Source organism: Ascidiella aspersa, chromosome 3 (assembly GCF_963924565.1).
Source record: "Ascidiella aspersa chromosome 3, kaAscAspe10.2, whole genome shotgun sequence".
In the NCBI taxonomy this organism is placed as follows: Eukaryota; Metazoa; Chordata; class Ascidiacea; order Phlebobranchia; family Ascidiidae; genus Ascidiella; species Ascidiella aspersa.
In genome coordinates, this window is record NC_139449.1 from 23,633,504 (window position 1) to 23,659,481 (window position 25,978).

A 25,978-nucleotide genomic window follows, 5' to 3' on the forward strand; every position below is an offset into this window, starting at 1 on the left:
AAAGTTTTCTCTTGGCCAGTTAGCTGCAACTTTTGGATCGCAGCGACATCTTACAAAGCGACACGCGACATGTTTTGTGGCAAAACCGCGATTTCAAGGGTTCAGTGGCTCAAAAGAGGTTACCGCCCAGTGTATTTTTTTGGTTTTTGCAGCATGTAGTTTATACAACTGGAAACAACATCGTAATTATGTTTTGTAGTACTATAACATTTACTTTGTGCATCAAGTAGATTTCTTAAAATAAGCGTTATTGTTCTTGCTTTTTAAATGGTTTATACTTGTTATGTACTCTGACATTCTGCTTTATGTTAAGTTGTGATATGTATGCTATGCCGAAAAATGCATATTAATTGCTTGTACATTAAGTATCCTACACAGATACATCATAAACAAAACAAAATCTGATTTTAATTTATGAAGTTGCTTTTTTCCTGGCTGTTGTACATACACCTAATACTGATTCACACATTAAGTTGGGAATTTTTTCTAGGTTCTTATGGGATTCTAAGAATTGTATAATTTTTAAGTTACGGTTGGAGCTAGCATGGTTTATCAAACGTAATTTACCTAGTTTTGCATTATTTCAATGATTTATCCGGACCCTTTTTGAAACAGTTAGTTGGTTACACAAATACATATAAATGTTGGTAAAACATTGATTTATAACTATGTTAGCCAACCAAATAGTCTCTTCCTTTGTTTTATTGTGAAAAGGAAAAAGTTTTTATAAATGAGCACTATTGTTTGAAGTATTCTCAATTTAGGCTTTTTCAAACCAAGCTGAACATGGTAGTGTACAGATGATGAGCATGAAAAAAACGTTTATACAACGTTTTTAAAACATCTTTTATCAGTGCCAACCTTATCAGTGATATTTTTTATTTAGAACAGTATTTTGTTATGTTAGGGGTGAATAAGTTACCTCCTTTTTAATAATTTCTGTCAGGTTAACTTTTCAACGTCAACGCGATGTTCCGAAAATGGAAAAAAGGGGGACACTTAGATCCCCACAGGGAAAAATTGAAAAATGAATTATTTACATTTAAAAAAGTATGTTTTTAATATTTATTTTATTATTGTTTTATGTTTTATTGTGAAGTTAACGAAACCCAAGTTTTAGTAACCTATAATGATTTGCTAGGAGACAGTCATTGCTAGTTCAATAAAAAGACAAGTGTTAACTGTGTTTTTTACCCTTTTTGACCATAGAACACTTTATGCATTAATATAATTTTGTCAAAAACCAACAATGTTTAAAATAATGCATTAAAATAAACAACACAACATCAATTTGTTCACTTTTAGTGTTTCTTAGTTAGATATCTGAGCATGCTTGTATAAGCTCAACATTGATATGCGAGCTGTAATTTACTTGAGGAGCGACAGGCTCATGCAATGGCAATTCTATTATTACATTCCTGATGTAACATTCATACACTTGTTTTTTTGTTAGCCTTTTTATGAGATGCAGATTTTGCAAAAACATATATTGTAGTTAACTTGTCCGATGTTTTTCACAGCACGATTGTGACTGCATAGTGGTTAACAGCAATATTAGAAGTGATTAATACAGGCTGTACAGTTGTATTTTTGAACTGTTTATTTGCCTTTGTAGAGATACAAACAAATCTATTAGGCAAAATTGCAGCATACAATTTGTTTACACCAATTATGTTGTCACAGAAACACTGTGAATTTTTGCAACCAATTCATAACGTTTGCCAAATATTTATGTTTGTTGATTTACATTGCATTTATGTTTGAATTTACAATAAAAAAATACATAACTCCTAACACCTACATTGTATGTTTAGACAGTGGAACATGGTTTTCCCAACCACCCCTGTGCATTTGCCTATGATCCCATTCTCAGGCTGATGGCAATAGGAACAAAGAATGGAGCTGTCAAAGTGTAAGTCAATCAGCATTTTTTATACTTGTAATTTATCTAGGTAAATCAAATAGAACTCTACAGGTTAACTAAAAATAATTTAATGTTTACATTTTCTTTTGCTGACTAGTTGTAAAAAGTTTTTTTTCTCTTTTTTTTTTCTGTTTGACAATATTTTCGTTGATATGAGTTGCCAATATGCATTATAGGTTTGGAACTCCTGGTGTTGAGTTTACTGGGATTCATCCAGATGTTAACCAAGTGTTGCAGCTTCATTTTTTACCTGGCGAGGTAAGTGTCTGACATTTGTTAAAACAAAATTTATTTTAAAAGACTGAACATTGTTATTTGTGAATGTTTGACATAATACCTAGAATATTACGTAGGATTGGTTCTTGTAATAGATGACTGACTTCATTAATATTACTTCGTATATATAAATGCTTTTAAAAGTGAAATGATTTTGCTTACCTTGATAGCATTTTTCCACAATTAGAATTGCTTGTCATTTGTTAACTTTTATTTTTAATAAAATTCTCCAGGGCCGAATAGTGAGCATATTGGATGACAATACAATGCACCTTTGGGAACTTTGTTCTGTAAATGATAACAATCAGGGAGCACAAGGTCTTGTTGAAGTTGGTGCATCTCAATTGGCAGGAAGACCTGGGTATGTTTTCCCCATCATGAAACACTGTTTTATGACACTTTTTTACACTGCGCATACAGTTTAAAATACAAATCATATATCTAGATTACATTTAACTAAGTTTCCGTTGTTCTACAACATAAAAAAAATTCACTATATAAGAGTTGTTTACAACATATTCACAGATATTTGTATTTTTTAAGCACTAACCAGATCACAGTGATAACAATTCGATCAAGCAATGACCTCATGTGGGTGGGTACCGAGGGTGGAGGCATTTATTCCCTTACCTTACCCGATTTTGAGCCTAGAGAAAGTGGAAACATTCACCAAGATCAAGTAATGCAAAGGTAGACTGTATTTTTTCTATTACAATGTTTATTTAAATTAAATCCAAAATGGTTAAACTTGTAAAACTCGTTTGTTGTTTTATTTTTGTAGCATACCCGATCATTACAAAACCGGGAAGGCACTTGGATTGGTGGAGGCTATTGTTGAGCATCCAAGTAACCCATCACAAGTTTTGATAGGTTACAATCGTGGTTTAATTGTCTTGTGGGACGACTCAACTCAAAGTGTGGAAAGCTTTTATCTTTCAGAAAAGGTATGCCTTAAGTTTTTGTGTAACTTTTGTCTCTGAAGGTAAATACATAGGATTTGTTGTTAAACTTTGAATTGGTTTCTAGTTAAAAAAAAATTATGGCTTTTAATTTAATAAAAATACTAAAAATCGTAAATACCCCAGCACATAATAATAAAACAATTGCCAAATAAAATAATTCTGCTCCTTTATTAACAGTAATTTAATTGTCTAATACCAGAAGTATATGGTTTTTATTTCATTTTATCCTCTATAGTTATTGTGAAATATGACTGTTTTGCTAATTTTGGCACTGAACTTTAACATAGATAACTTGTTCATGGCAACCTCAGTGCTAAAAGCAATAACAGACTCGATACAAAAGTTTTTTTTTTCATTTCAGGCAAATAAATCCGATAATAATAATCTTAAAATAACTACCTATTTAAGTATTTTAACATGGAATTTTATTGAAATGGCAATTTTGTATTTACTCCTTTTTTTTTGTCAAATTAAAGTCAAATTAAAGTTTAGTTTCAACTATAAAAAAATAAACACATATAATCTTTGCATTGCATACATTGTTTCTTTGGTTTTAAGCTTATCACATAAATATGTTTTCCAGTCATGCAACCAGACAGTACCTTCCTAAAATAGTAATATTTTTAAGCTTGTGGAATGTAATTGGGGTTTCAGGTTTGATGTTCCTGTGCCAATGTTTATGATTGTTTAATGTGTCAACAGGGCTTGGAATCATTATCCTGGTTATCTAATGGCAAAGAGTTTATGAGCGCCCATGTTGACGGTCTTCTGTGTACTTGGAGACTGGAATCATCCTCTCCCCACACCTCTTACACTCCATATGGTACGCTTTAAATCTTCTTTGCATTGCCTTTTTATATTTTTATTTTCCCAAGGGTTGAATCAACAACTAGTGCAAATATGATTTGTTTAAAATAAGAATCCCCTTTTCTTGTTTCAAACATGTGTGTTAATTTTGTAAGTTTGAAGTAATGTTTCTTACTTACTTATAAATGCAACTGAGGTATGTTTAATATACCACTAATTTTCTTTTTATTCAGGCCCATTTCCTTGTAAAGCAATCACAAAGATTTTATGGAAGTCATCAAGGAGGTAAGTAAATTATTATCTTAACTGGTTTTGCAAGAATTGCTAGAAATTGACCATCTTTTTAATTTAGTGACACATACCGGATATTTAGTGGCGGCATGCCACGTGCAAACTATGGTGACCGTCACTGTGTCAGTGTCATCCATGGGTCGAAACATGTAACTTTTGACTTTACCTCACGGGTCATTGACTTCTTTGTTGTCTGCAAGAACCAGCCAAGTTCAGGTATTTTATGTTTAATATTCTCTGATTCCATTTGCCCACTTGTATGTACATTGTGCAATGTACACTGCACAAATAGCCCTGAATTTTACTCAACAGACCAAATGGACTGTATCATTTGCAAGAAAAATATGAAAGTATAAACTTTAGATACTTGTTTTGTAAATTATACATCCAGTTTGAGCTGACTCTAACTGATTAAAATAATAGTTGGTGAATGGCAATTGGTATGGACTGCGTACAAGTGAAAACGATAAATTTCTTGTAAAAAATTAGAACAGATTGAATTACATTGGCTGTGACCAATTTTTTTTTTCGGTTTAGATTGGGAAGAACCTGACACTTTGATAGTTTTGGCTGAAGAGGAGCTGGTCGCAGTTGACTTAACACAGGATGATTGGCCATGCTTGACCCCGCCTTACCTGGGTTCGCCTCATGCTTCAGCGATCACATGCTCTTCGCATGCCGAAGACGTTCCAGACACTGTGTGGGAAAAAATAATGCTGGCATCAAAATCTTTGAAACAAGCAAAGTCTAATTCGGTGAGCATTATTATGTTGCACTCCATTCAGTAACGCTATCTTTTCAACAAATGACAGTGTTTCAGAGAGAATAACTACTTTATACTAAAATTGTATATATTTGAAATTAAAGCACTGTATATTAATATCAAGTTTTTATTATCATAAATTTAAAAAAATAAGTTTTTTTTAACCCGTTAAAGCCCTACAAAATCTAAAGTGAATCTCCTATAAGTTTTTTAAGTGTCACTCATAATGGAAACAATACGTTGCATTAGTACTATTTGAGTATAACTAGCACCCATGCAATCCATACATGTTATTTTACTATGTTAAGTCCTAGGAAACCTTTCTGTATGAAGTGAAGTAGTCATTAACACTGCTGTCGAGTGTGTCACTGATACTTTGAAGATTAGTGAGTGATTGTGAATGAAAGATTAACCCCATTATTTTCTCCTCTCTCTCTTTTAACAGCCCTGGCCAGTTAATGGAGGTACAAGTTTAATTGAAACTCCTAAAGTTGGCCATGACGTTCTACTAACTGGTCATGAAGATGGCAGTATTAAGGTACTTACTCCCAAAATCCAATATATTGTAAAGTATATTTTAATCATTTTTATATTGTTAATTTTCTACTACATTAAATTTAGTGTTTTTTAGATCGAATTTGCTGTTTCATACCAATTACAAGTCCATGTTATTATACAAGTTTAAAATTTGTTCTTCTAATATTTACAAACTTGATGTTTTTTTGTTTTATCCAATGCTAGCTTTGGAATGTTTCAAATACTGCAATGAAACCCATCCTAAAAATCCAAACTTCCCATGTATTTGTTACCGATTGTGATGCAGCAAACGATGGGGATGGATTTGAAGAACAGTTTCCTCCATTCAGAAAAGTAAGCTTATTCTGTAAACATGAGTGCAAATCGGATTTTATTTCACATTTCAAACTTTTAAAAGCATTAGAACAAATCAACAACTTACAAATTAATTTATGCATGTATCATGGTGTAATGCACTATGTCTCTGAAAAATATATCTCCAGTAGTTATTTTTAAAGACACTTATTTTACTAAATCTAAAACTTTAAAAACATTATTTCTTGTATGTTGAGTAGATTAATACGTTTATGAAGGAAACAAATGTACTGGCAATGAATTGTAAAAAGTTAATGGTTCAGATTGCAGAAGTGATCTAAGACAATCCAACATAAAAAAATCCGAAAAATTGTAACTCGCTAGTTTAAAAAAAATAAAAACTGTATTTTTTTTTCTTTAAGTTGTTGCATTAATGAAACAACAATGCTTTTTGTTTGTTGTTTCTGTGTAGGTCGGTGAATTTGATCCCTACAGTGATGACCCACGACTTGCAATTCGGAAAGTTGCGATGTGCCCTTTTTCAGGGACTGTAATTGTTGGTGGTACTGCCGGACAGGTAAGGAGTGTTAAAAAAAATGGCAATTATTAAAGTCCAACTGTTAGGAGTTATATTTTAAATTTCATGATTATTGTAAAAAGTTAATTTATGGCCTAATACTCTTATACAGTGGTTCTCAACCAAGGTGCCGTGGCACCCTGCGGTACCGTTTCTAGTCCTCAAGGGTGCCGAGAGATATTTAAAAATCTTTAAGAATCTTATTTTTGCTCAACTATTACAACTTTTTGTGTAACATTATATTGAACATATCCGATAAAAACTTCCTATGTTGTGCAGAGTTAATGTGTGTTGTATCAGTTCCGTTTATTGCGACATTCTATAGTGATTTACCTACAAAAAAATCTTGTTGGGGTGCCGCAATCAATTTATTATTTCTAAGTGGTGCCACAAGCCACAACAGGTTAAGAACCACTGCTCTAATAAAATGCAATAATTTCTGAGCTTGTTCCATTGTACCTTGCCTTTTATAATTAAACGAATGCAGTAACACTTCAGTCGTCCAAAAAGTATCAACTTTGTACTTCTTCTGTTAGGTTGTTGTGTTTATCTTGTCAAGCGAAGGCATTGAGAGTTTAATCACAAGTAACATTGTTGATATCTTGGAGGGTAGAACTGACTTTACCTGGAAAGGTCATGAAAGGTTGCAGACCAAGGAAAACCATCTCACAATGGATGCTGGTAAGTTAATCTTGTCTCACAAGAACTTTTTTATAGGTCAATAAAGGATAGTTTAAGTGTCTTTTAGTACTACCGGATAGCTTTAAGAATATTATCAATTATCATACTGACGACTTTGGTACGAAATAGGTAAGTTAACCATAAATTAAACCCAGCAAGCAGCTTTGGTTAAAATTGGTGAATTCGACAGTAATTAACAATTCATCTCAGGATTAGAGCAGGCCATAAAAGTGAAATTTTTAGCAATGTTTTCATTGCTGATTGGATTTTCTGTTGAAGGTTATCAGGTTGGTTCGGTGATCCAATGTCAGCCACCTGCAAGTGTCACTGCTTTAAACATCTGCTCCAACTGGGGACTGATTGGTATTGGAACCGGCCATGGTTTTGCGTTGTTCGATTATCTGCAGGTTGGTTTAATAGCTACTTGTAGCTGATGTTTTTAGTTTAATTTCCTTAATTTAGTCAGATTCTTTAGGCCAAAACACAACTTTCCATGGTTTACTGGGAATTAACTGTACAGGGTTGACACAAAGTCATTGGATGTCAATGAATTCATTTGCGTTTAAAAGTCTTTAAATTTTTTTTCCAACAAGTTGTTTTTAACGCCTTCGATTTCATTAGTTGAGTTTATTGTCTAGCTGAAGTTTGATTAAAAAGCAAATTTATACATTTTTTTATTATGTTGGCCGTGGCTTTTATATTGTTTTGTTTATGAATTGTGTTTAATAAAACGTCGAGCAATCCAATTTTAGGTATTCGAAAAGCTGTGAATTTCTTTACGTGTAAACTTTTTTCATAAAATTTTGTGCCAACCCTACTGTAGCATCCTGTCTTGTTTGAGCTAATTTTACCGTTGTCGGAAAACAAAACTAAAATACTGTGTTTTAATTTAGAATAAGGTCGTTCTCTCAAAGTGTACGCTCGAAACTGGTGACAACTCGGCTATGGAGGGCAACTTCACCAGGGGCAAGTCGTTTAAGATGTCGCTGAGGCAGTCGATACGAAGGATCAGGGGAAGTTTCAGGAGTGGGGGAAGGGGGTCTGCAAGAAGAAGGGCATCTGGGAAGAGGAGATTTGGACGCAGGGATATGTCTCAGGTCCGTGCGAATATCTGCTACTATACAAAGTGTTTTTTTTATTTAGAGATTCGCGTTTTTGTGTATTGCAACATGTATGACAAAACTCAACCTGGTGTAGTTTAATTTTATTTAAATATAAACTTAAGGATTTTTTTTTTTAATTATCAGCCGACTTTTTCGCAAAATTTAAAGCACTTGAAACTTGGCATATTTTGTATAACCTAGCTTTCTCATATAAGTCGTTGGATAAGTTATATATCTAAAATCCGATTGCTTTTTCCGCCGGTTGTTTTCGACCTACGGCCCAGCACTTCGCACAGTTTAAAATAAAAATCTTCGTAGTTCCGAGTTTCCTTGATAGGTCTAGACTAGACAACCTGTCCCGTAAATCTAGTGAATATTGAGTAATTAAGTAAAGTTAAATGTTATGTGAACTGCAGCACTATACACACAGTGGCACTTCCTCTGGACGTGTATTCTTCAACCTGTACAATGCCCAAAATGACATATCGAAATAAATTATTTTTGCAGAAACTCCAAGAGGCCAACGCTGCGTTAGTTGACGAGGAAGAGACTGCATCAGGCAGCGGTTGGTCTCCAGCAGCAACGGGCCAAAGGAGGGTCGAAGCTCGATCGACAGAAGATGGAATGACCGGAATGGTCAGGTCGGCATACTTCGCCACGACTTTTATCAGAGATGGTAAAAATATAAGATAAACCCTTTCTTCTTTTTTAATATTAAAATGCTACTTGCCAGTTTTCACACATGCATATAAGTCATCAGGGTGAAATTTTATTACTGTCGGAGAGCGAACGCTGTAGTTAAAGCCTGTATTACAATGGAAGAACATTTACGAAAATAATCTATTGAAGTTTATAACCGAGTTTCTTTTTCTCCTAACATTTGCTTTATTTCTAAACGACAATCAGAAGTTGCAGACGTTAGTTATTAAAATATATAGTACTCCATGAATATCGAAGAGCGACGGTAAACCGTTACGCGATGGCTTTTCCAAGGATTGTAAAATCGATTGTACAGTTACGTCATAATTTTGAAATTAAAGCGTCGCTTCATTGTGTATTCAGTTAACACGTTACGAAATTATAAAAAAGTCGTTGTACCAGTGTCCTGTATTGTAATGAACGTTCATAACAAGACAGCTACGCGAAATTTTGTGAATCAATATTTGTCGGCGAATGAAACTGAGCAAACAGCTGACGTGATGTCTGGAGCCCGCCACTCGGATTTACGCGCAATCAACCCATTTGCGCAATTCATATTGCGAAATATGCATGACTCTTTAGCAGGGAATGACCTATTTTTCACCTAATCTTTGGTTTAAAGATTTTCTCATGCCCTTTTGGTTGTTTTTGTTCCGCCATTGTCATGTAGTCGTGATGCTTATTAGGTAAAAATAAGATTATGAAAACCATACAGTGTGTCACTTTGTATCACAACAACACATTTTTAACAAATAGTTTTTCTTCTTTTGATGTGTAATTTATCGTTCAAAGGGTGTATAAATTACCACTAATATAAACATTTATTGATTTGTCGTGACCCTGTTGAACGTTTGAAAAACGCAAGGTCGGTAAATAATTACCTTATAAAGCAAACACGATGTCACGTGTTACAATTTACGGGGCAGTAAATGCAGTAGTCTGTACATTAACTCACGATTTACCTTTTTATTATACCGTCCGTCGATATTTTGTGACTCACAATTTTTAGTTTTTCAAGCAGCGTGTATTCATCGCAGGTTTTAACAATAAATGCACAAATAAATGTTTTACACGACGCTGCCATTAACCGACGCCTATACCTTCTTCGTTTCAGCGGTCAGCTCCTCTCCCACCTTTTGGGCCGGAACCAACTCTGGCGGGGTTTATGTTTTCGCGCTCCATGTCCCCGACTACAGCCAGCGACAAGACCAGGACGTAACATCCGTTGTCGGTACGGTATATAAGCAAACCTTTCTGCATTTTGCTGTCCTATACTTAAAGCTACTACAGGGCATTTTTGTTCAAACCCGACATTCACTACAGTTTCTGGTTGGCATAGTTGTCCCGGAAATGCTGGCTACTAGTGCCTGCTTTACAAATCGCACAGTACACAGTTCAATTTAAAACATTGTTTGTATTTCAAAATGGTGACAGAAAACAGTGTCCTTTATCACACAGACACGCCCAGCCACTTGACTAGGATAGGGGTTTAGACGCTCTTGATTTCACCAGTGTATATCTTAAAACATATTAATGTTATTAGTTTCTCTTGTTTAGTTTTATTACTAGTAACTTGGTGACCCTCGACCACTACTCGTGTAACGTTATGAGCTTGTTCTTTGCCGGACATGCATCAATTATTTACCGACTCGTCTTCGAAAATATGCGATAAATAAATTATTCAGAGCGTGCAGGAAAATATCAAAAGCGCAACGTGGGCAAGTCAAACACTAAATCGCTTACCTATCCATTTACTCGTTACGCAGGCAAGCACATCCAGCTCATGCATCGAGCCCCCGTCGTGGACATTACCGTGGTGGACGGTTACGGCACGCCGGCGCACGCTGCCCAGAATCCCGCCGACGGTAAAGCGAGCAACGGAAGTGCGCTGGGCCGCGCCTCTCCACCAGGTGGCACCCACCACTCGCTCGTCATCAGGTATAGACGCGCTTCTTTTGGCTTTGTGATTGGCCGGTTGGCTGTGTGCGTAATCTCAGTGTAGTGTAGGGCAGTGCTTCCCAAACTTTTTCAGTTCGCGACCCACTTTGAAATGCAAGTTTTAGTGTGGGACCCACAATAAGATATGACCAAACAAACAAAGTTACGTAAAACCTTTACTTCTGCCGTACGTACTGAAATAGTTAATGCGACACAACACATCTAACTGTATTTGTGATAGTGTTGCACAAATGTTACGTAATGGCAATGCAATAATTTCCCGACCTAATAGAAAACTGTAACATTTACAATAGGAATGCCTACCCACCTCGAATAGCTTGGAGACCCACTGGTTGGGAAGCACTGGTGTAGAGCCAAGTATTCTACATCGAAGTAGAACACATTTTTAGACCGTTCAACCTATTTCAAATGTTGTGTTCGTCTTGCAAGTTGCCAACAAATAGACCACAATTTTACCAGTTTTGCCAAGGTGATCTGACTGATTAAAAAATCAAAATCTGTCCCAGGATATAATAGTTTAAGACTACACTTCCACAAATGCAGTCGCACTTCAATGTCATAAATGACAAAAATAGTCAGTTGTTTTATGCTATTTGCTAACCGAAAACAAGAAAGATCTTGTTCAATCCATTATTTTGTCTAAATTCTGTGGCAAAACCTGATAAAGATATTAAAAAAGGGTGTTTTATTGTAGCTTGATAATAAATTGTGAAGACAAAGGTCGAGTAGACCAACATCATCTTAATTGAACGCAGCTTTGCAATTTATTATCAAGTTACATTACAGATCCGTGCATAGTGTACCAGGGTGTTTTAATATTTTGTAATAATCGGTCACCAACCGAGTTAATAAAATCAATGTCCTTGATACTTTTTGTTTGATATATTTTTGTTTTTTTTGTTTTAAAGCTCCGAAGAGCAGGTGAAGATTTTCGCCCTGCCCAAAATCTCCGCCAAGCGAAAGTTTAAGCTCACAGCAGTGGACGGATCGCTGATCAGAAAAGTGGTGTTCGCTAAGTTCGTGTCGTCCACCAACGCAGAGTACAACGAGTACGCGCTTATATCGCTCACAAATCTCGGTAAGAAGTTTCGTCCTATCACTTTAGGATGCTTTCCCGTAAATGGGATATTTGATGTGTTTTGTTCAATGTTATTAGCACGGACCTAGCGTGTTTTCAAAATAGGAAATATACTAATTCGAAATCACTACCGAAATTAGACACAGCAAAAATCGTTTTACATATTTGTCTAAATAAACACGACTAAGCCAAAACGAAGCACAAGCTAAAGCTAATCCCAAACTATAAACTATTTAACAACAAAGATAATACAAACGCGACAACGCAACCAACACAGCACAACAATTTAGATTAAGACTGAAAATTTTACAAATTTTCACCAAACTGATGAATTTTTTATCGTCCTAGTCAAAGCATTTAAATAAGGCCAGCAGTATAATAAATCACCAACACATACACCGGTACAACGCCAACAAAAGCTACTACTGTAGTTTTATTTTATTTTTGATGATCTAAGGTGAAATCCACATCTTTGGTCAGCTGCCTTCGATCCGGCCACAGGAAACCTACAACTGCATAGGCCGCGATGACCCTCACGGAATCTCATCCGCTATTCTAACCACGCACGGCCAAGGTAGTTAAGTTTCTTGTAACCACTTCTCGTTTTTGACCAAAAATGTCGTTTATTTGATTTTCTCGGCAAACCCTCGAGAATCGCAGGTGTTGTCGTTATATTAGGTTTTCTAAAATACTGCCAATGCGACTTAGCTCGCTCTATAAAAACTGTTATTTACGCTGAGACGTTATTACTTAGTTAAAACTTAAGCCTAGCTAGCAATATAATATTTTGCGCATATCAAATTTGCTGTCGCTAAGCGGGGGATCCCTTGACTGACTATTTAGAAGTCGTTCTCCTTTTTACTAAGAAGACTTTTACTTGTAATTCGTGTGATGTATGGCCTCTGTAGTTCGCTGACTATACCTGAAATAACTAAAGGGAAACACGTAGCTCGAAATATCAACGTGTAGAAGTAAATAAGATATCGATCGGCATTTTTCATGCATTACTCAAAGCAATCTAACTTAGCCAGCAATCAGACTTTAATCGAAAAAATGTTATTAAAATATTAATATTTATAAATATAAAAATCCAGTCTCACTTGGCCTTAAAAATTAGGCGTGTAGAAAGTGACTCACCTAGGGTGAAGTCTCCTCTTCAAAAAGAGTCCTATCAATATAACATTGCTCCACTAAGTTGTTCTACCAAACAGCTTGAGTTTGGACAAACAATCGATAAAGGCAAATAAAGTAGTTCGATTTATCGCTGCTGCTTGTCCAACCCATACATCAGCACTCACTTATAAATCCTTAAATACTAGGAATGTACCTACTCTCCCCATCCGAGTTCGAGCGCTTCACGTTATCCAAGACGAACGTGACAGAGCCCTCGTGCCGCGTTCACACGAAGCGCAGCGGCCAGGCCGAGCTGACCGACGGAAAGCAGCAGCTCACTGTGCAGGTGGTCGTCGAGGACAAGGCCCCTACCACACTGGTGCGTATTGTGCGCAGTGACACTTAAACAACGTTTACCTTCGCGTTATATTGTCGATACTGAGACGAAAGCATACTGTCACTGCTCTTTACTCAACGTCACACTGGTGACTTTTTTACGAAGAAAGACCACTTTCTTGCAAATTGAAATATTGGACACCTTTCTCCCCGAAAATTTGAAATCGGTTTTAAGATAAAAAAGCACTGTACTTCTGTCTGCATAAATCTGGTTAAATTTCATGTTTACTTTGTTAATATTGTGCTACTGATTGCATAAAATGCATACACAACACATAGTTTAAAGCGCTGTGGTCCTTTTTTCCTTTTTATTATTTTTTTTTGTGATATTTGCCGAAAGGTCTAACCATGCGGATCAAAAAGCTCGACCCAATGTGCATTCAAATCTGGAACTAGGTTTATTAAAAGTTTATCGACCGTCCCACCTCAAAAAAATTGAATATTGCTTTACCATTCAGGACCTCACTCCGCAGAAGACCCCGTCAAAGAAGAACAGGAGCGGAGGCGGGGCGGCTGTGGTTGCCACGCAACCCACGTCACCCAAAACCCCGTTGCTATGCGACCATGATGACGAGGACGACGAAGAGGACGCCCGACACATGGAAAAACACGAAAGTAAGTGAACAAAAATAACCAATTTAACCACGTATCCCCTGTTCTATACGTGCGGTGGGTGACTCAACATTAACTGTCGTCGTTTGATCAATGTTTGTCATACATTTGTTACCGACATTGTATGGATTTGTGTTTTTTTGGCTCAGATTTGACATTTAATGCTTATTTTTATTAAATGCATGGACATGTCTTACCTTAATCAGTAACTGCGGTATTTGTCTAGAAGACCGCCCAGTGCGTATGATTTTGTGATTGGTAGTAGTTAATCTAACTGTGTGTCAGCTATTAGTCGGCACCTTTAATATGTCATCACCTGTGTATTCTAACACCGTAGCCACTAGCATTACATTATTTCCTAAAGTTGCATATAACAAAACATTGGAAATGGCTTGGTTAAAAAGTCCATCAGACCTAACCCAATTTATATGCTCAACCCAAATACTTCCAACATGGCCTAACCAAGTCCGTCATTTTTGAAAAACAAGTTTTGCGTACTTAGTTCCACAGTAAACGCATTTTATCCCAGCAGTGTAACACAAATCCGCTAAAAGGCCCTGTCGCCTAACTACAAGTATCCGCCTTCTCTCAGCATGCCAGCAGCACATAACTTAAGTAACGCATGGTGGTTCCAATTAAACGTCACTAACCGGGCGCCGCCTCGCGCAAGCCTTGTGTAATCTGCTTGGACTGACATGACTCGGGGGTGCTTGTAAACAAGGTTTTCTGGAGGAGGCCGAACGGACTTTGGCAGAAGCGGGCGACTCGATTCAACTGGCAAACTCGGACAACGAGGAAGTTAATATTCAGGACATCCTCGGGTAAGGTCTCCGGTGCCGGTACCTTGTTTTTTGTTTTTATAGTTTTGGGGGCCTTCGGTTGCTTATCTGAAGGAGGGTGAAAGGTGCAGTTTAAATTTGTAATACCTTTTTTGCCAATCGAGCTTTTGATTTCACCGAACTCGATTTTCAAAAAAACATTTTCTGTGGTTAGATTAGTTCCTGTCTCAGTTTGTAGAGCACTTTGATTCCTAAGCTTTTGATTTTTTTAAGTAGTATAAAAATGGTTATATTTTTGTTTGATCGTAATACCATTCAAGTGTGAAAAAGATGAAGTTGTACTCTAGTAAAAAGTATAAGTTAGTCCCGAATGTGTTGCAACCTACTTTATTTCAATCGTATTGTAGTCAGTGGATGTAGTCACAAGATGTGACAGCAGTTAGTAGCAAGGCGGGGCACTACGAGTTTGACTAATTTCTTTTGATTTTTTCGTTTCGTAAGCAAGAAATTGTTGCATATTTATCTGTTTGTATGTGAGAAAGTGGCATCACAAAAGATAAAAACGTTCGAAAGAGTTTTAGAGTAGAAATTTTGAGACCTTCAGTTCACTCAGCACAGTTTGAAATTCCAATCATATAATTTGCACGAATGTCTTTTTCAGCAAAAAGAAACGAAACTTATCTGCTGACAGAAAGGCGCCACTTGGTAAGATCAGTATATTCCACGCACCATTTGTTATATTTTTCACAAATATGTAATTGACAAGTTTGTTTCTTATTACTAATCATCACCGTGTAAAAGTTATTTAAAAAACTAATATGTTAGCTTGAGATATCAGTTCAGCTTATTGCTCGGAAGTCAGACTTGTTTTGCAACATAACTGTAATCCTGCATTACACGCAGATTAGAAATAATTTGCCTTTAAACAATCGAAAGGTGCTCCTTTGTTACCAGTAAATTCAACGTTATCGTAATTTGCTGTCACAATTATATATAAAAACTAGGTTTACTGTTTTGCATGAGCTGCATGACATTCATCTTTATTTACGAGTGCGTTTGTTGTACTTTAACTTACAGGTGTGTTTTGCTTGTTGGTGTAATTGTCGATGTATAATATACGAAATTCCCTGTGAATTTCGTTGTTTTACAAACATGTTTGGAATTGAATTAGGATTGATTTACTCTTTTACGCCACTTTATATAAATACTAATGCTTTTATTTGAATAAATTCGAATTATGAATTAGAACTATTATGTCACATGGGAAAACATATGTTTACCGATTCATTTTGCCGTCGTTTTAAGGAATAGTAAACATTCTTCAAATATTTTCCATCACAGTGCGGTAGCTGAAGCGGAACAATTGCTTCAATCTGACCAAGAAGAATAAATGGTAAGTGTGTTTACTTTTCAGTTCTCACCAAAACTTATCTGCGAGTGTGTATTAATATGTTAGATACAAACAAAAATTATTATTATTCGTTGCCCTAATTTAGCGATTCCATTAAGTTTGGACATTCTCTTCGGATGGCGTTAAATTTAGGGCAACGAAAATAGAACAGTCTGCTGCTGTGTAAGTTGCGGATACCAGCTGCTGGTGCATGTGGTCGATACAGTGTCGCTATATAGAGTTTAACTTGATTTCCATAAACTGATAATAGTTCGGTTGCTAGGGATCTTTTATTCGTTATTGGTGAAGACCCTATCTATTTTTCAATTTAAGCCCATTTGCTTTTACAACAATTTGATGTTTAAGTTTTTTGTGTTGGTTTTAAACAAGAGTCACCAAATGCCCGCCGAGTGAATTCTAACGGCCCACGGCATATTTCAACAATAAAGATAAAGTACAGTTAAAATGTTGTCCGATTTATTAAATCCCACTTAAGTTTTTGCTGCAGAGTTATTTTTTTACTTTGTTTAACGATAATGAAGGTAATAAAGTTTAAATCAAATTTTATATCCGGCCCGCAATCATCAACTTTTAAAGTTGTGTGGCCTACGATCGCAAGACCGCCTTTCAGTTATCCGGCTCTTTACAAAAAAGTTTGGTTACCCTTGGTTTAGAATACCCACTCGCTCAAATAACTTAAATTCGAAGCTCCTTAACTCATTTGTATATAAAAAGTTTGGTATAAATATTTCGTCTAAACTCCCAAAACTCTTGGCATTAGTGCCTACCATTGAAAAAATCTGTTAAAATAATTTGGCCTATGTTTGGTTCCCCTAGGATTTTTTTATTTGTTTAGCATAGCTGTTTAGTTGGTGTAGCAGTATATATATATATACACATCACATAGGCCAAGTTATCATATGTTTTAGGTACTTTCGGTTGAATTAACCTCACCCCTTTTATTTATTTATATATGTTTTTCATAGAAAATATCTTCTTCTTGCAACGTTCCCGCCACCGCAGATCAGCCAAACGATCCTTCACACTGCGCTGAGTTTGATTGAACTGTCACCGATGGGCAATTGTTGGTCGGTAGCGCGCTCGCTCATTGTTTCTGTACAAAAAATAATGTTGTTCTTTTTTACCCCACGTCGTTTCACGCTTGTTTAGTAATGCCGTTTTTAGATGTTTTTAGGTGATTTAGCAATTGCTTTTTTAGTGTCGTGTCTTTTTTTCCCGCTGTTGTAGGCGCTTTTACTTCTTAGGCCTTTTTGCAATTTGGTGCTTTGCGTTCTACGTCGGCTTGGAGGTGATAGTCGAAGTTTTATTTATCGTAATTTTTGTGCTTTTAAGTTGATTATAATGCGATAGGTACGTTTGCATCCCGCTCCGCTCGGATACCGTTCTGCATTGCTTTTCCAACCTAAAAACAGTGTCCGTCAAACATATGGGCATTTTTGCTAAATTCGTAAACTCTGTTAACTTAACTACATTGTGTTAGATGGCTAATGGTCAGTTGAAGACACACGTCGTCCTTTAAACTGGTTCGGTTGTTTCCCGTCTAATTCGAACTAAGTTGACCTTATTTGTGCCATTTTTCATATACAATGAGCCTAACTGGTGCTTGCATAATCGATTGAACGTAAATTTATAAATCTGTACGCCGGATGTTCTCTAAATATTTTTTATTGTTTAAAAATAGCATTTTTGTCAGTGTTTTCAACAAACTACTGTTAGGTATGAAATATAACATGACGATACAAGGACCCATTTTGCACGATTCCTGCTGAACTTATCGTTTTAACTGTTCGCTGTTTCTTTGCAAATTTGTTATTTGGAGGACAAATTTTTATTTTTCGCGAAAGCGGCTTGCTTGGTGACATACAAAACGATCCTAACGGAATACTTTTCGACTATTAACATGAAGTAAATGCAAAGCGAATAGCTGTGAAATTTAATGTCCAATTATGCCGTGGTTTGATTGTGGTTATTTTATGTGAGCGTTTGCGCTTTGTTTAAATTAGTTGTGCCCTGCGGTTAATGCGTTTCTGCATTGCGGTGCGTGGTTAGTTTGCGATGAGGTTTTATAAATTTTAGAGCGTTTTAAGTTTCTTAGTTACGCAATTTCTGTAGCGGTTTGTTACTTTTCAAGGTAACCGGTCACATACACAGTAATCCAGTATCTTGCGGCAAAGCTTCTCATCACAGTTTGATTTTCGACCTGTCCTTTCCAATTAATGTAATTTGTGCGAAGCTAAATGGAATTATTTCGTTTCTGACCAACTGAACGCTCCTTGCTATTTGTTAATGTCTCTAATTCAATTTTCATTGAAACTGTTGCATTTTTTACTTGTTCTTCATCGTCTCTAACATCGCCAAATGCTATCATCATCAGCTTATCTTCTCATCGCTCAACTTAAAACTAAATGTTCAGACCTTTTTTAATTTGCTAACCTCAATAAACGCCCTTGTTTGTTTTAATCTCGTGCTGTCGCTTTTAACATTATGCGTTTGTGCTTTTCTCTTGTGGTGACCTAATCATATGCGTCTCGCGCTAATAAATAACAACAAATATGTCGTTGTGCGTAAACCATAAAGACGAGTTCCCCCTTTTTTGTCAACCTTGTAAATGATTAGTGACATTTGCTCGGTCTGTAGTTTATTATACTGTACGACAACTTTAGATTTATATGCCCAACTGGAGTTAATGGCCTTAGAGGCGCCTCACCATAAGGATGTGCGATTTTAACCTATCCGTGAAATTATGAGAAAGTCCGAGTACACATCCCACTCGGCAAATACATAAAACGGAAAAACCATAAAACAGCGGCTGTAAAGTTAATTGCCATCAAATGGGCAATAAATGCAATATAATCTAAAAAAATATCGAGCGAGTTATTCACAGCAAAATTTAGTGGCTAAATCAGATCTGACCCTGACTCCGCAGTTTTCTCAAGGGGTTTCTTGTTTAATCACGCCATACTACGACGTTTTTTATGTCGTTTTTGTGAAAACCCTAAAAAAAGTTATTTCCACCCCAACAAAAAATGATGTTGATTTACTTTTTACTATTTATGTAGGATTCTGCTTTCCTAAACTAGAGTAGGTGCATATAGCTCCAATCACCGTCACATGGATCGTTGGTTATACTTAATCAAGCGTAAAACGAAGTACTTAGCAAGCACTGTGGAATGTGGTACTTGAGCTGTGACAATTAATAGGCGTTGTTTGAAATCGCTTGAGCGTAAAGCCTTCGCTGAACCATACGGAGTCTACACTGGTCTTAAGATTCACATTTTTCGGCTCTATCACAAAACACATTCACTGTTTAATGCTACAGCACCATACTTGCCGCAAAATATCAAATTTGCGACCGCGAATACCTAAAATATATTGATGCGATCTGAACCACTATACTTTTGAAACTTTGCCACTAATCTGTAAATGCCAACGGTTTATCTTTATTGTTCACGAGCGTAAGTCACTTAGTAATAGCAAGTCGTAGCTTACTTGGTGCAAATGATTTATACTTGTATACAAAATCAAGTTGATTCCAGGGACTACCAAAGTATGAGGAATTGCAAAAGGTCCTAAAAACTTCAATTATGAGAGTTATTATGTTAACAAAGCAAAACTAATATTGCAAATAAAGTTGGCAAAACAGTTCAATATATTTTGAGTAAAGGAAGTAAAATGTGCCTATTATAAAAATGTTGTTACAGGACAAAAACGGTTGGTACAGTTGAAGTGGTCGCCAGTAGATATTTTATAGAAATTGTTTTGCGCTGATCTTTTAGCAGTGATTGTTGTTATAGTAACTCCATAGCTGGTTATTATAAACAAGGTAGTTGCATTTGTAACAAGTGCGAGTAGGCCCTACGGATAATTCAAAATTATTTCTATAGTAGGTCAGGTTTTAGATTTCGCGAGCTCACTTTTTTATTGAAATTTAAATAATGAAACACTAATAAAATGAACAAAAATAAGTCATCTAAGTCGGATAGTGCTCATGAGCAGCCGGTGTGACGCGAGACCATGACAGATGTCCCGTGATATGTTACCGAAGAAGCCATGGTCCCCCCAAACTGCAACTTTTGCCTATTTTATGTGCGTAAATCCAATTTTTTTTCCCGCTGTGCGCGAATCTCAGTTATCTTTCTAGTATGTCAATTTCCATTGCAAATCGCTTTAGCCCTAAGGCGTAGTGCGTCTCGTCGCAAAGAAAACTTTGGGCAACATAAAGGCGTTTTTTCTTTTTGTGCGAATCGATAATATTTATCTCAATAACTTTAACAAGTGAGCGAACTGTGTATTCTTAAGGTTACTTTTTATGACGTCACATTTTGACGTACCTTTGTGACGTCAACTCTAAAAAAATATCATGCCCCCCAAACAAAATCCTAGATCCGCTCCTGTCCGCTATCTTTCATTATAGTTATTTATTTCGTTTTGTAATTCATGTTTTATGCGTTTAGTTGAGATGTTGTATTTTCCGATATTGCCTGATCACAGAATTCGTTGAAGTTTTTGTCCGAACATGTCTCGTCGATTAGAGGGCTTTCCGTTGCTGACAAGTCGGACAAGTTGAGGTCAACGTTTTGTGAATGTGTTTACCTTCTCTAAACTATACAAGCGTACTCGGGGCCCGAGAGTATAAGTGCTGACGTTCGTTGCAATTGCGTTGCGCTTTGTCTAGTTGCAAATACTTTTAGGACGCTTTTGCCCCAAGCATGTAGAAAAGCAGAATTGGGTGACATGGCGTAATTAAAGTTATTTTTTGTTTTCCGATAGCATGCCAGACAGAATAAGTTCCGAGTTGCTGCATTTGTCCTGGTGAAATGACTTCGGTTTTGCATTTTGTTTGAATATGCTGACTTGAAAGATGCAGTTTTGTTTTGTTTTGTATTAGACATGTTAGGCCTATCCTTATGCGTGACAAATAAACTTACTTGATAATTACGTAAAATATGTTTAATGAATGCTAGTCAAAAAATAATGAGTTGAAAGTCCGCTTTTTAGGTGTCTGCCGCTGCAGTTTAATACGCCGTTTAATGAGTGGCAGACCCAGACCCATATGCTTTGCATATTTTACTTTAATCTCTAATAACAAAGAGCCAGCTTTCTTTCCCTACTCGAGTCCTTTTTAGTTCATTTCTCATACCCGCCGTAAAGTTTTAATTTGTACCGCGACTCAAAGTTTTTTTAACTTTGGCCCGCGGGCCTGCAGTTGGACCACGCTGAGTTAGACCATGAATGCGAATATATTGAGCAATATCAAACAATAGGCTTTTATTTTCGCGATCAGACTCATTTAAGCTGTATATTTAGGCTCGAGTTAGCTTGAGAACAACAGGTGTTTCAGACTAATTGCTATATGATGTTACTTTGGGACGTGATCTCCAAAATTGTCGTGACCACCAAACAAATACGCTGTTGAGCAATAAACACAAAACAACACGTTGTTTTTAATGGTATCAATCACTTTACGAATCACTTTATTTTGGTGAAGAATCACGAACAGCTTTAAAACCGTGACCGACTGACCACAGTGTCAGCGCAGCAAACTGTAAAAACGTAATTCTCATTAGCAGAACGCAACATTATGACGTCATAATGGACAATTCAACTTAAAGCGGGAAATAACGTGAATGAGCAACTAATGATAATAATCAGCTTGGTCTGGAAACGTAAGTTGCCGGAAAATTTCAACTCCAGACGTACTGTAATAACAAGTTCGTTAGTTTATTTGTTTTATATTGTCAGAGTATGACGTCATATTGTATGTATTTGAGATCCTATTTTGACCTGGCCCCTGGCCCGCCAAAACATTTTAAGTGTTGCCAAAACATTTTAAGCCCGCGTGAAAAAATAATTGCCCACCCAATGTCTAACCAAGGCTTATAGGAATTGGTCTAACCATATGAATATTGGTTAACTGCATTACTAAGAACAGAAAGTTGATCAGCTGACAATTCGAGTGCTGGTCAGGTATGGAGCAAGGCGCACAACCTATAGAAATGTCAGACTGCATTTTCGCAACCATACTATTTCGGCGTTTGGCCCGTATCTGATTCAACTATGTTTATCTCCATATGATGTGCATAACTTGTATGTGATATTTGTCTGATTAGCCGACCGGCAGTTTATCGCTAAACATTTGATTGTAAATACTCCCAGGCCCCGGGCTCGCCTAGAGATCTTACGTATAGTACTGGTTTTAAGGTTATAAACTCTACTGATTTTAGTTTTTTGGAACTGCAGCAACTATAGAACGCAGTACAAAGTTTACATAGAAAATAACAGTGGTTTATTACAGGATGCAGAAATAACTTCTAAGACAAACATTCGAATTGCGGCACCATTTCTTTTGGGGAAACTGCGTTATAAAAACGCTTTAACAATGTTTTGATTCTTTAATTTGCCAGCAGCATTTATTCTGCAGTCTTCGTCCCACAGCTATGGTATTAGTAAAATAAGACCACAAGGGTTACGCCAAGCCTTTAGTAGTTATATGGCATACCTTGCCATGTTAAAATAAATTTTCCCTTTCGTAACGCGGCATCTTTGAGATGACGGACTCCCATGTAAGTTTCCAACATCAAATAGAGCAGACACACAAACAGATAAACTATGCCAACATATAGAACTTGGACAAAATATTAGGCGTCGTCATGGTCTGTATGGTATACACCAGTTTTTGTCATATCACATGAAACATGTCATTGTAAGGTTTTACAATGCTGCCTTATCCCAACAATGTGGGTCGCTAATTATTATTGTATGTATTTCCTGGCTAAGGATCATAATAAACCGTCAACACACAGAACGAAACGCAGAGTATACATTGCACATTTTGGATTGCTCTTATCTTTGTTCGCATAGCATTTCATAAGAAAGTTCTAGCCTGTGATAATGTTACGCGTAGCGTCAACTCTTTAGTAAAGCAAGATAATTCTTAACAACTCAACTAGCACGCCATTAGCGCGTCCAAACAATATAACAATGGTTTTCAACATTTATAACAATGCGGAACCCCGTAAACAATAAAGGTTCTAACCGCTTTTATCTACGTCAGCGGTTCTCAACCAGTGGGCCATGGCTCACTGGTGGGCCATGGAAACAGTTTAAGTGGGCCACAGACCAATTTAAAAAAGCTAGATTTATTGAAGAATAGTTTCATTTTTGTCACTATACCTAATTTTAAAGGAATAATGGCTTGGGGAGGAATTGGGAAGGAATCTAAATAAAGTGTAAATGTATTGGTATATGCTTCGCTGTTTTTTGATATAAACCTTTTTTATAGTTTGTTCTTTCATAAAAAAATTTTGGGCCACAGAATTTGTGTGCAACGAAAATGGGCCACGAAAGAAAAAAGGTTGAGAACCACTGATCTACTACGTAAACTATAATAGGCTAGGCATTTTAGTCCATGCAATGTAATTGTTTTATTAGTGGTGTTCTAAATAACAATTTTAACATTGAAGTACAAAATACAATGTTTAGGTTCTGAAATATCCTCTGATTCACCATCGTGAGGAGTAGGTGAGACCGGGTCGTGTTGATACAATTTTGACATATTATCTAATGGCTGATTTATCTTTCGAATGAATGGAAAACAAACCTTCGCCATATGAAAATACAATCTTTTAGCATTGAGTTGCAGCAGGTTCTATAAAAATATCTTGTCCACATCAAAAGTATGGCCTTTCAAAAAAGATAAAAAAAAGTGTTTTGCCCCGTGAACGGGTCGGTTGTAACACTGGATGGGGCGAATTGCAACAAACAAAAACAACCGCATAAATACATTGATAATCCATTTTTATTGTTATACTTCAAAAAATGTCAAATTCAAAGCTAAATGTAACAGAAAGTATTCGCCTTCGATAGACTAATAGGGCTACTGTGCGACTGTAGGTCTCAGGCCGGGTGTTACCAGGGGGTGCAAAAGGACAGGATTACATCTATTAAACAAAATTCGATTACTGTTAAGTTCAATTATTGCCTACAGCTGAAACTGCAGGCTTAGATGGGTACGAACTATTAAACTAGCTTAAACGAAATTGTTGGTTTTTGGTGCTGACAACAACTTAAGCAACTCCTGTCTCTCCGCTTCTTTCATTGCTTTCTTGACTAACGTGTCCGTTAAAATTTCTGCTTGCATCTTTTTTTGTTTGGATCCAACTATTTGTCTTGGTTGTGCTTTTGGCAATGGACGAAGTTCTTCAGGATTAAAGTTAGAATGATGCTAGCATCAATCAGAAGTTGATAGAGTTTGACCTAAGAATTACGAACTTGAAGACAGAAGAGCAGGTGGCAGACCTTGACGCATTCCATCACACGACGAAGATCTGCATGTGAAGAAACCAAAGATGTCTTATTAAGAGCTAGGGGCAAATTGCCAGATATAACGGCATCTGGTTTGGAGATAAACAATCCGATGTGGTGTTTGTGAAAACTCGTAGCCCTGGACAGACTCCTTGTGCACTTTGCAAATGGTAGCGTTGGATTTCATTTGATTTAGCCATGCAGTAAACCAATCCGCTCCGCGTTACCATTTTCTTCCCAAATCTTGCGGAACGACTGACTTGTATTTGTTCTAGCTTCTGTTTTGCTTTGCAAAATCTAGACAATGTAACATGGCAAAAATAATATTCTTTTGCTACTGATCGAATAGATTTTCCTGTTTTTTTTTCACATCGTTGGCAGCTCTTGCCAGTTCTTGCACAGGTGTAGTACCTGTCATTGTTTTCAAGTTTCTAACCATAGCTGAAAATATTTATAACTTTGGTACATTATACAGTTTCGCTCGGGGTCAGTTGTAAAACCTTTAAAATGTTACAACCAAACCCGTCAATTTTAGTACAACCGACCCAGGCCCATGTCAGTCAATAAATACATTCGTTCACCACTTGCCCAGTCAACTGACTAGTTCATAAAGTATGCACCAATAAACTATAATTAATGCTAAATAAGATTGTATGCTTTTCAAATTTCTAAGTTAAATGGTTGAACAATACACAAAAACTAAAAAAGTAAAAAAAGTTACTTTCTTACCCGAAATATATGTTTTTGTTAATCACATGATTCCAGTTTGTCCGTGGGTGGCGCAATTTAGAGTGTTACAATTGACCCGTGTTACTTTACTCCCCGGTCTCCCCTAACCGAGGATTCTTATATACTACAACTTTAGGTAGCTTGAGACTGTTTTGAAGGATCGTCAAACGCCTCATTAAGAAGATTAGGAAATGTCATACGTCAATTTTTCTGCTTTTGGCTCATATGAATATAAATAACCCCTTCACCCTGTGCTGAATATTTAGCCCATATCCATGAGTAGTTTTAGGTATAATTTTATGGGTGTGTGGGCGGAAATTTTAAACCCCGTTAGTTTTCCTTAACCGACAAAACTTTACCTAGCACTGATGTAGTGTAGACGCCTTTTAGAGTTGTCGTTCTAAAAATATGAGATTTTCTCACATTTTGTTTTAAAACGAAAAAATAATTCGCTAACCACTAAAAAGCATGTTGGTCGATGGACGCAAACGGGTCAAGAAATCCCTATTCACATTACAGTATGTCAAATATCGTTCTGGCAAGCTTGAATTTGTTTTAGCGTTTGTTTTAGAGAAAGCTATATAGCTGCCTCTTGCATTTCGTGCTACCACAAAGCGCACCAAAAGGTAAATATGAACGATATGCTTCGGTTGCTACAAATATGTACTGCCTGAATTAGTTTT

At 36.5% G+C, this 25,978-nt stretch overlaps 1 protein-coding gene across 1 annotated transcript; it reads left to right on the top strand.

Moving 5' to 3' along the window:
* The first annotated feature begins 896 nt into the window (after positions 1–896).
* LOC146160988 (lethal(2) giant larvae protein homolog 1-like) lies at positions 897–16,241 on the top strand. Its single transcript, XM_083386118.1, has 25 exons — positions 897–1,050; positions 1,815–1,912; positions 2,101–2,182; positions 2,434–2,561; positions 2,744–2,890; positions 2,982–3,144; positions 3,865–3,985; positions 4,203–4,254; positions 4,322–4,476; positions 4,798–5,015; positions 5,469–5,561; positions 5,765–5,893; positions 6,327–6,431; positions 6,968–7,112; positions 7,392–7,519; positions 8,006–8,209; positions 8,723–8,891; positions 10,029–10,145; positions 10,681–10,852; positions 11,782–11,951; positions 12,409–12,525; positions 13,271–13,443; positions 13,919–14,075; positions 14,794–14,893; positions 16,193–16,241. The coding sequence occupies exons 1-25, from the start codon at positions 970–972 to the stop codon at positions 16,239–16,241; spliced, it is 3,273 nt and encodes a 1,090-aa protein (XP_083242244.1). The 5' UTR covers positions 897–969.
* The last annotated feature ends 9,737 nt before the right edge of the window (positions 16,242–25,978 follow it).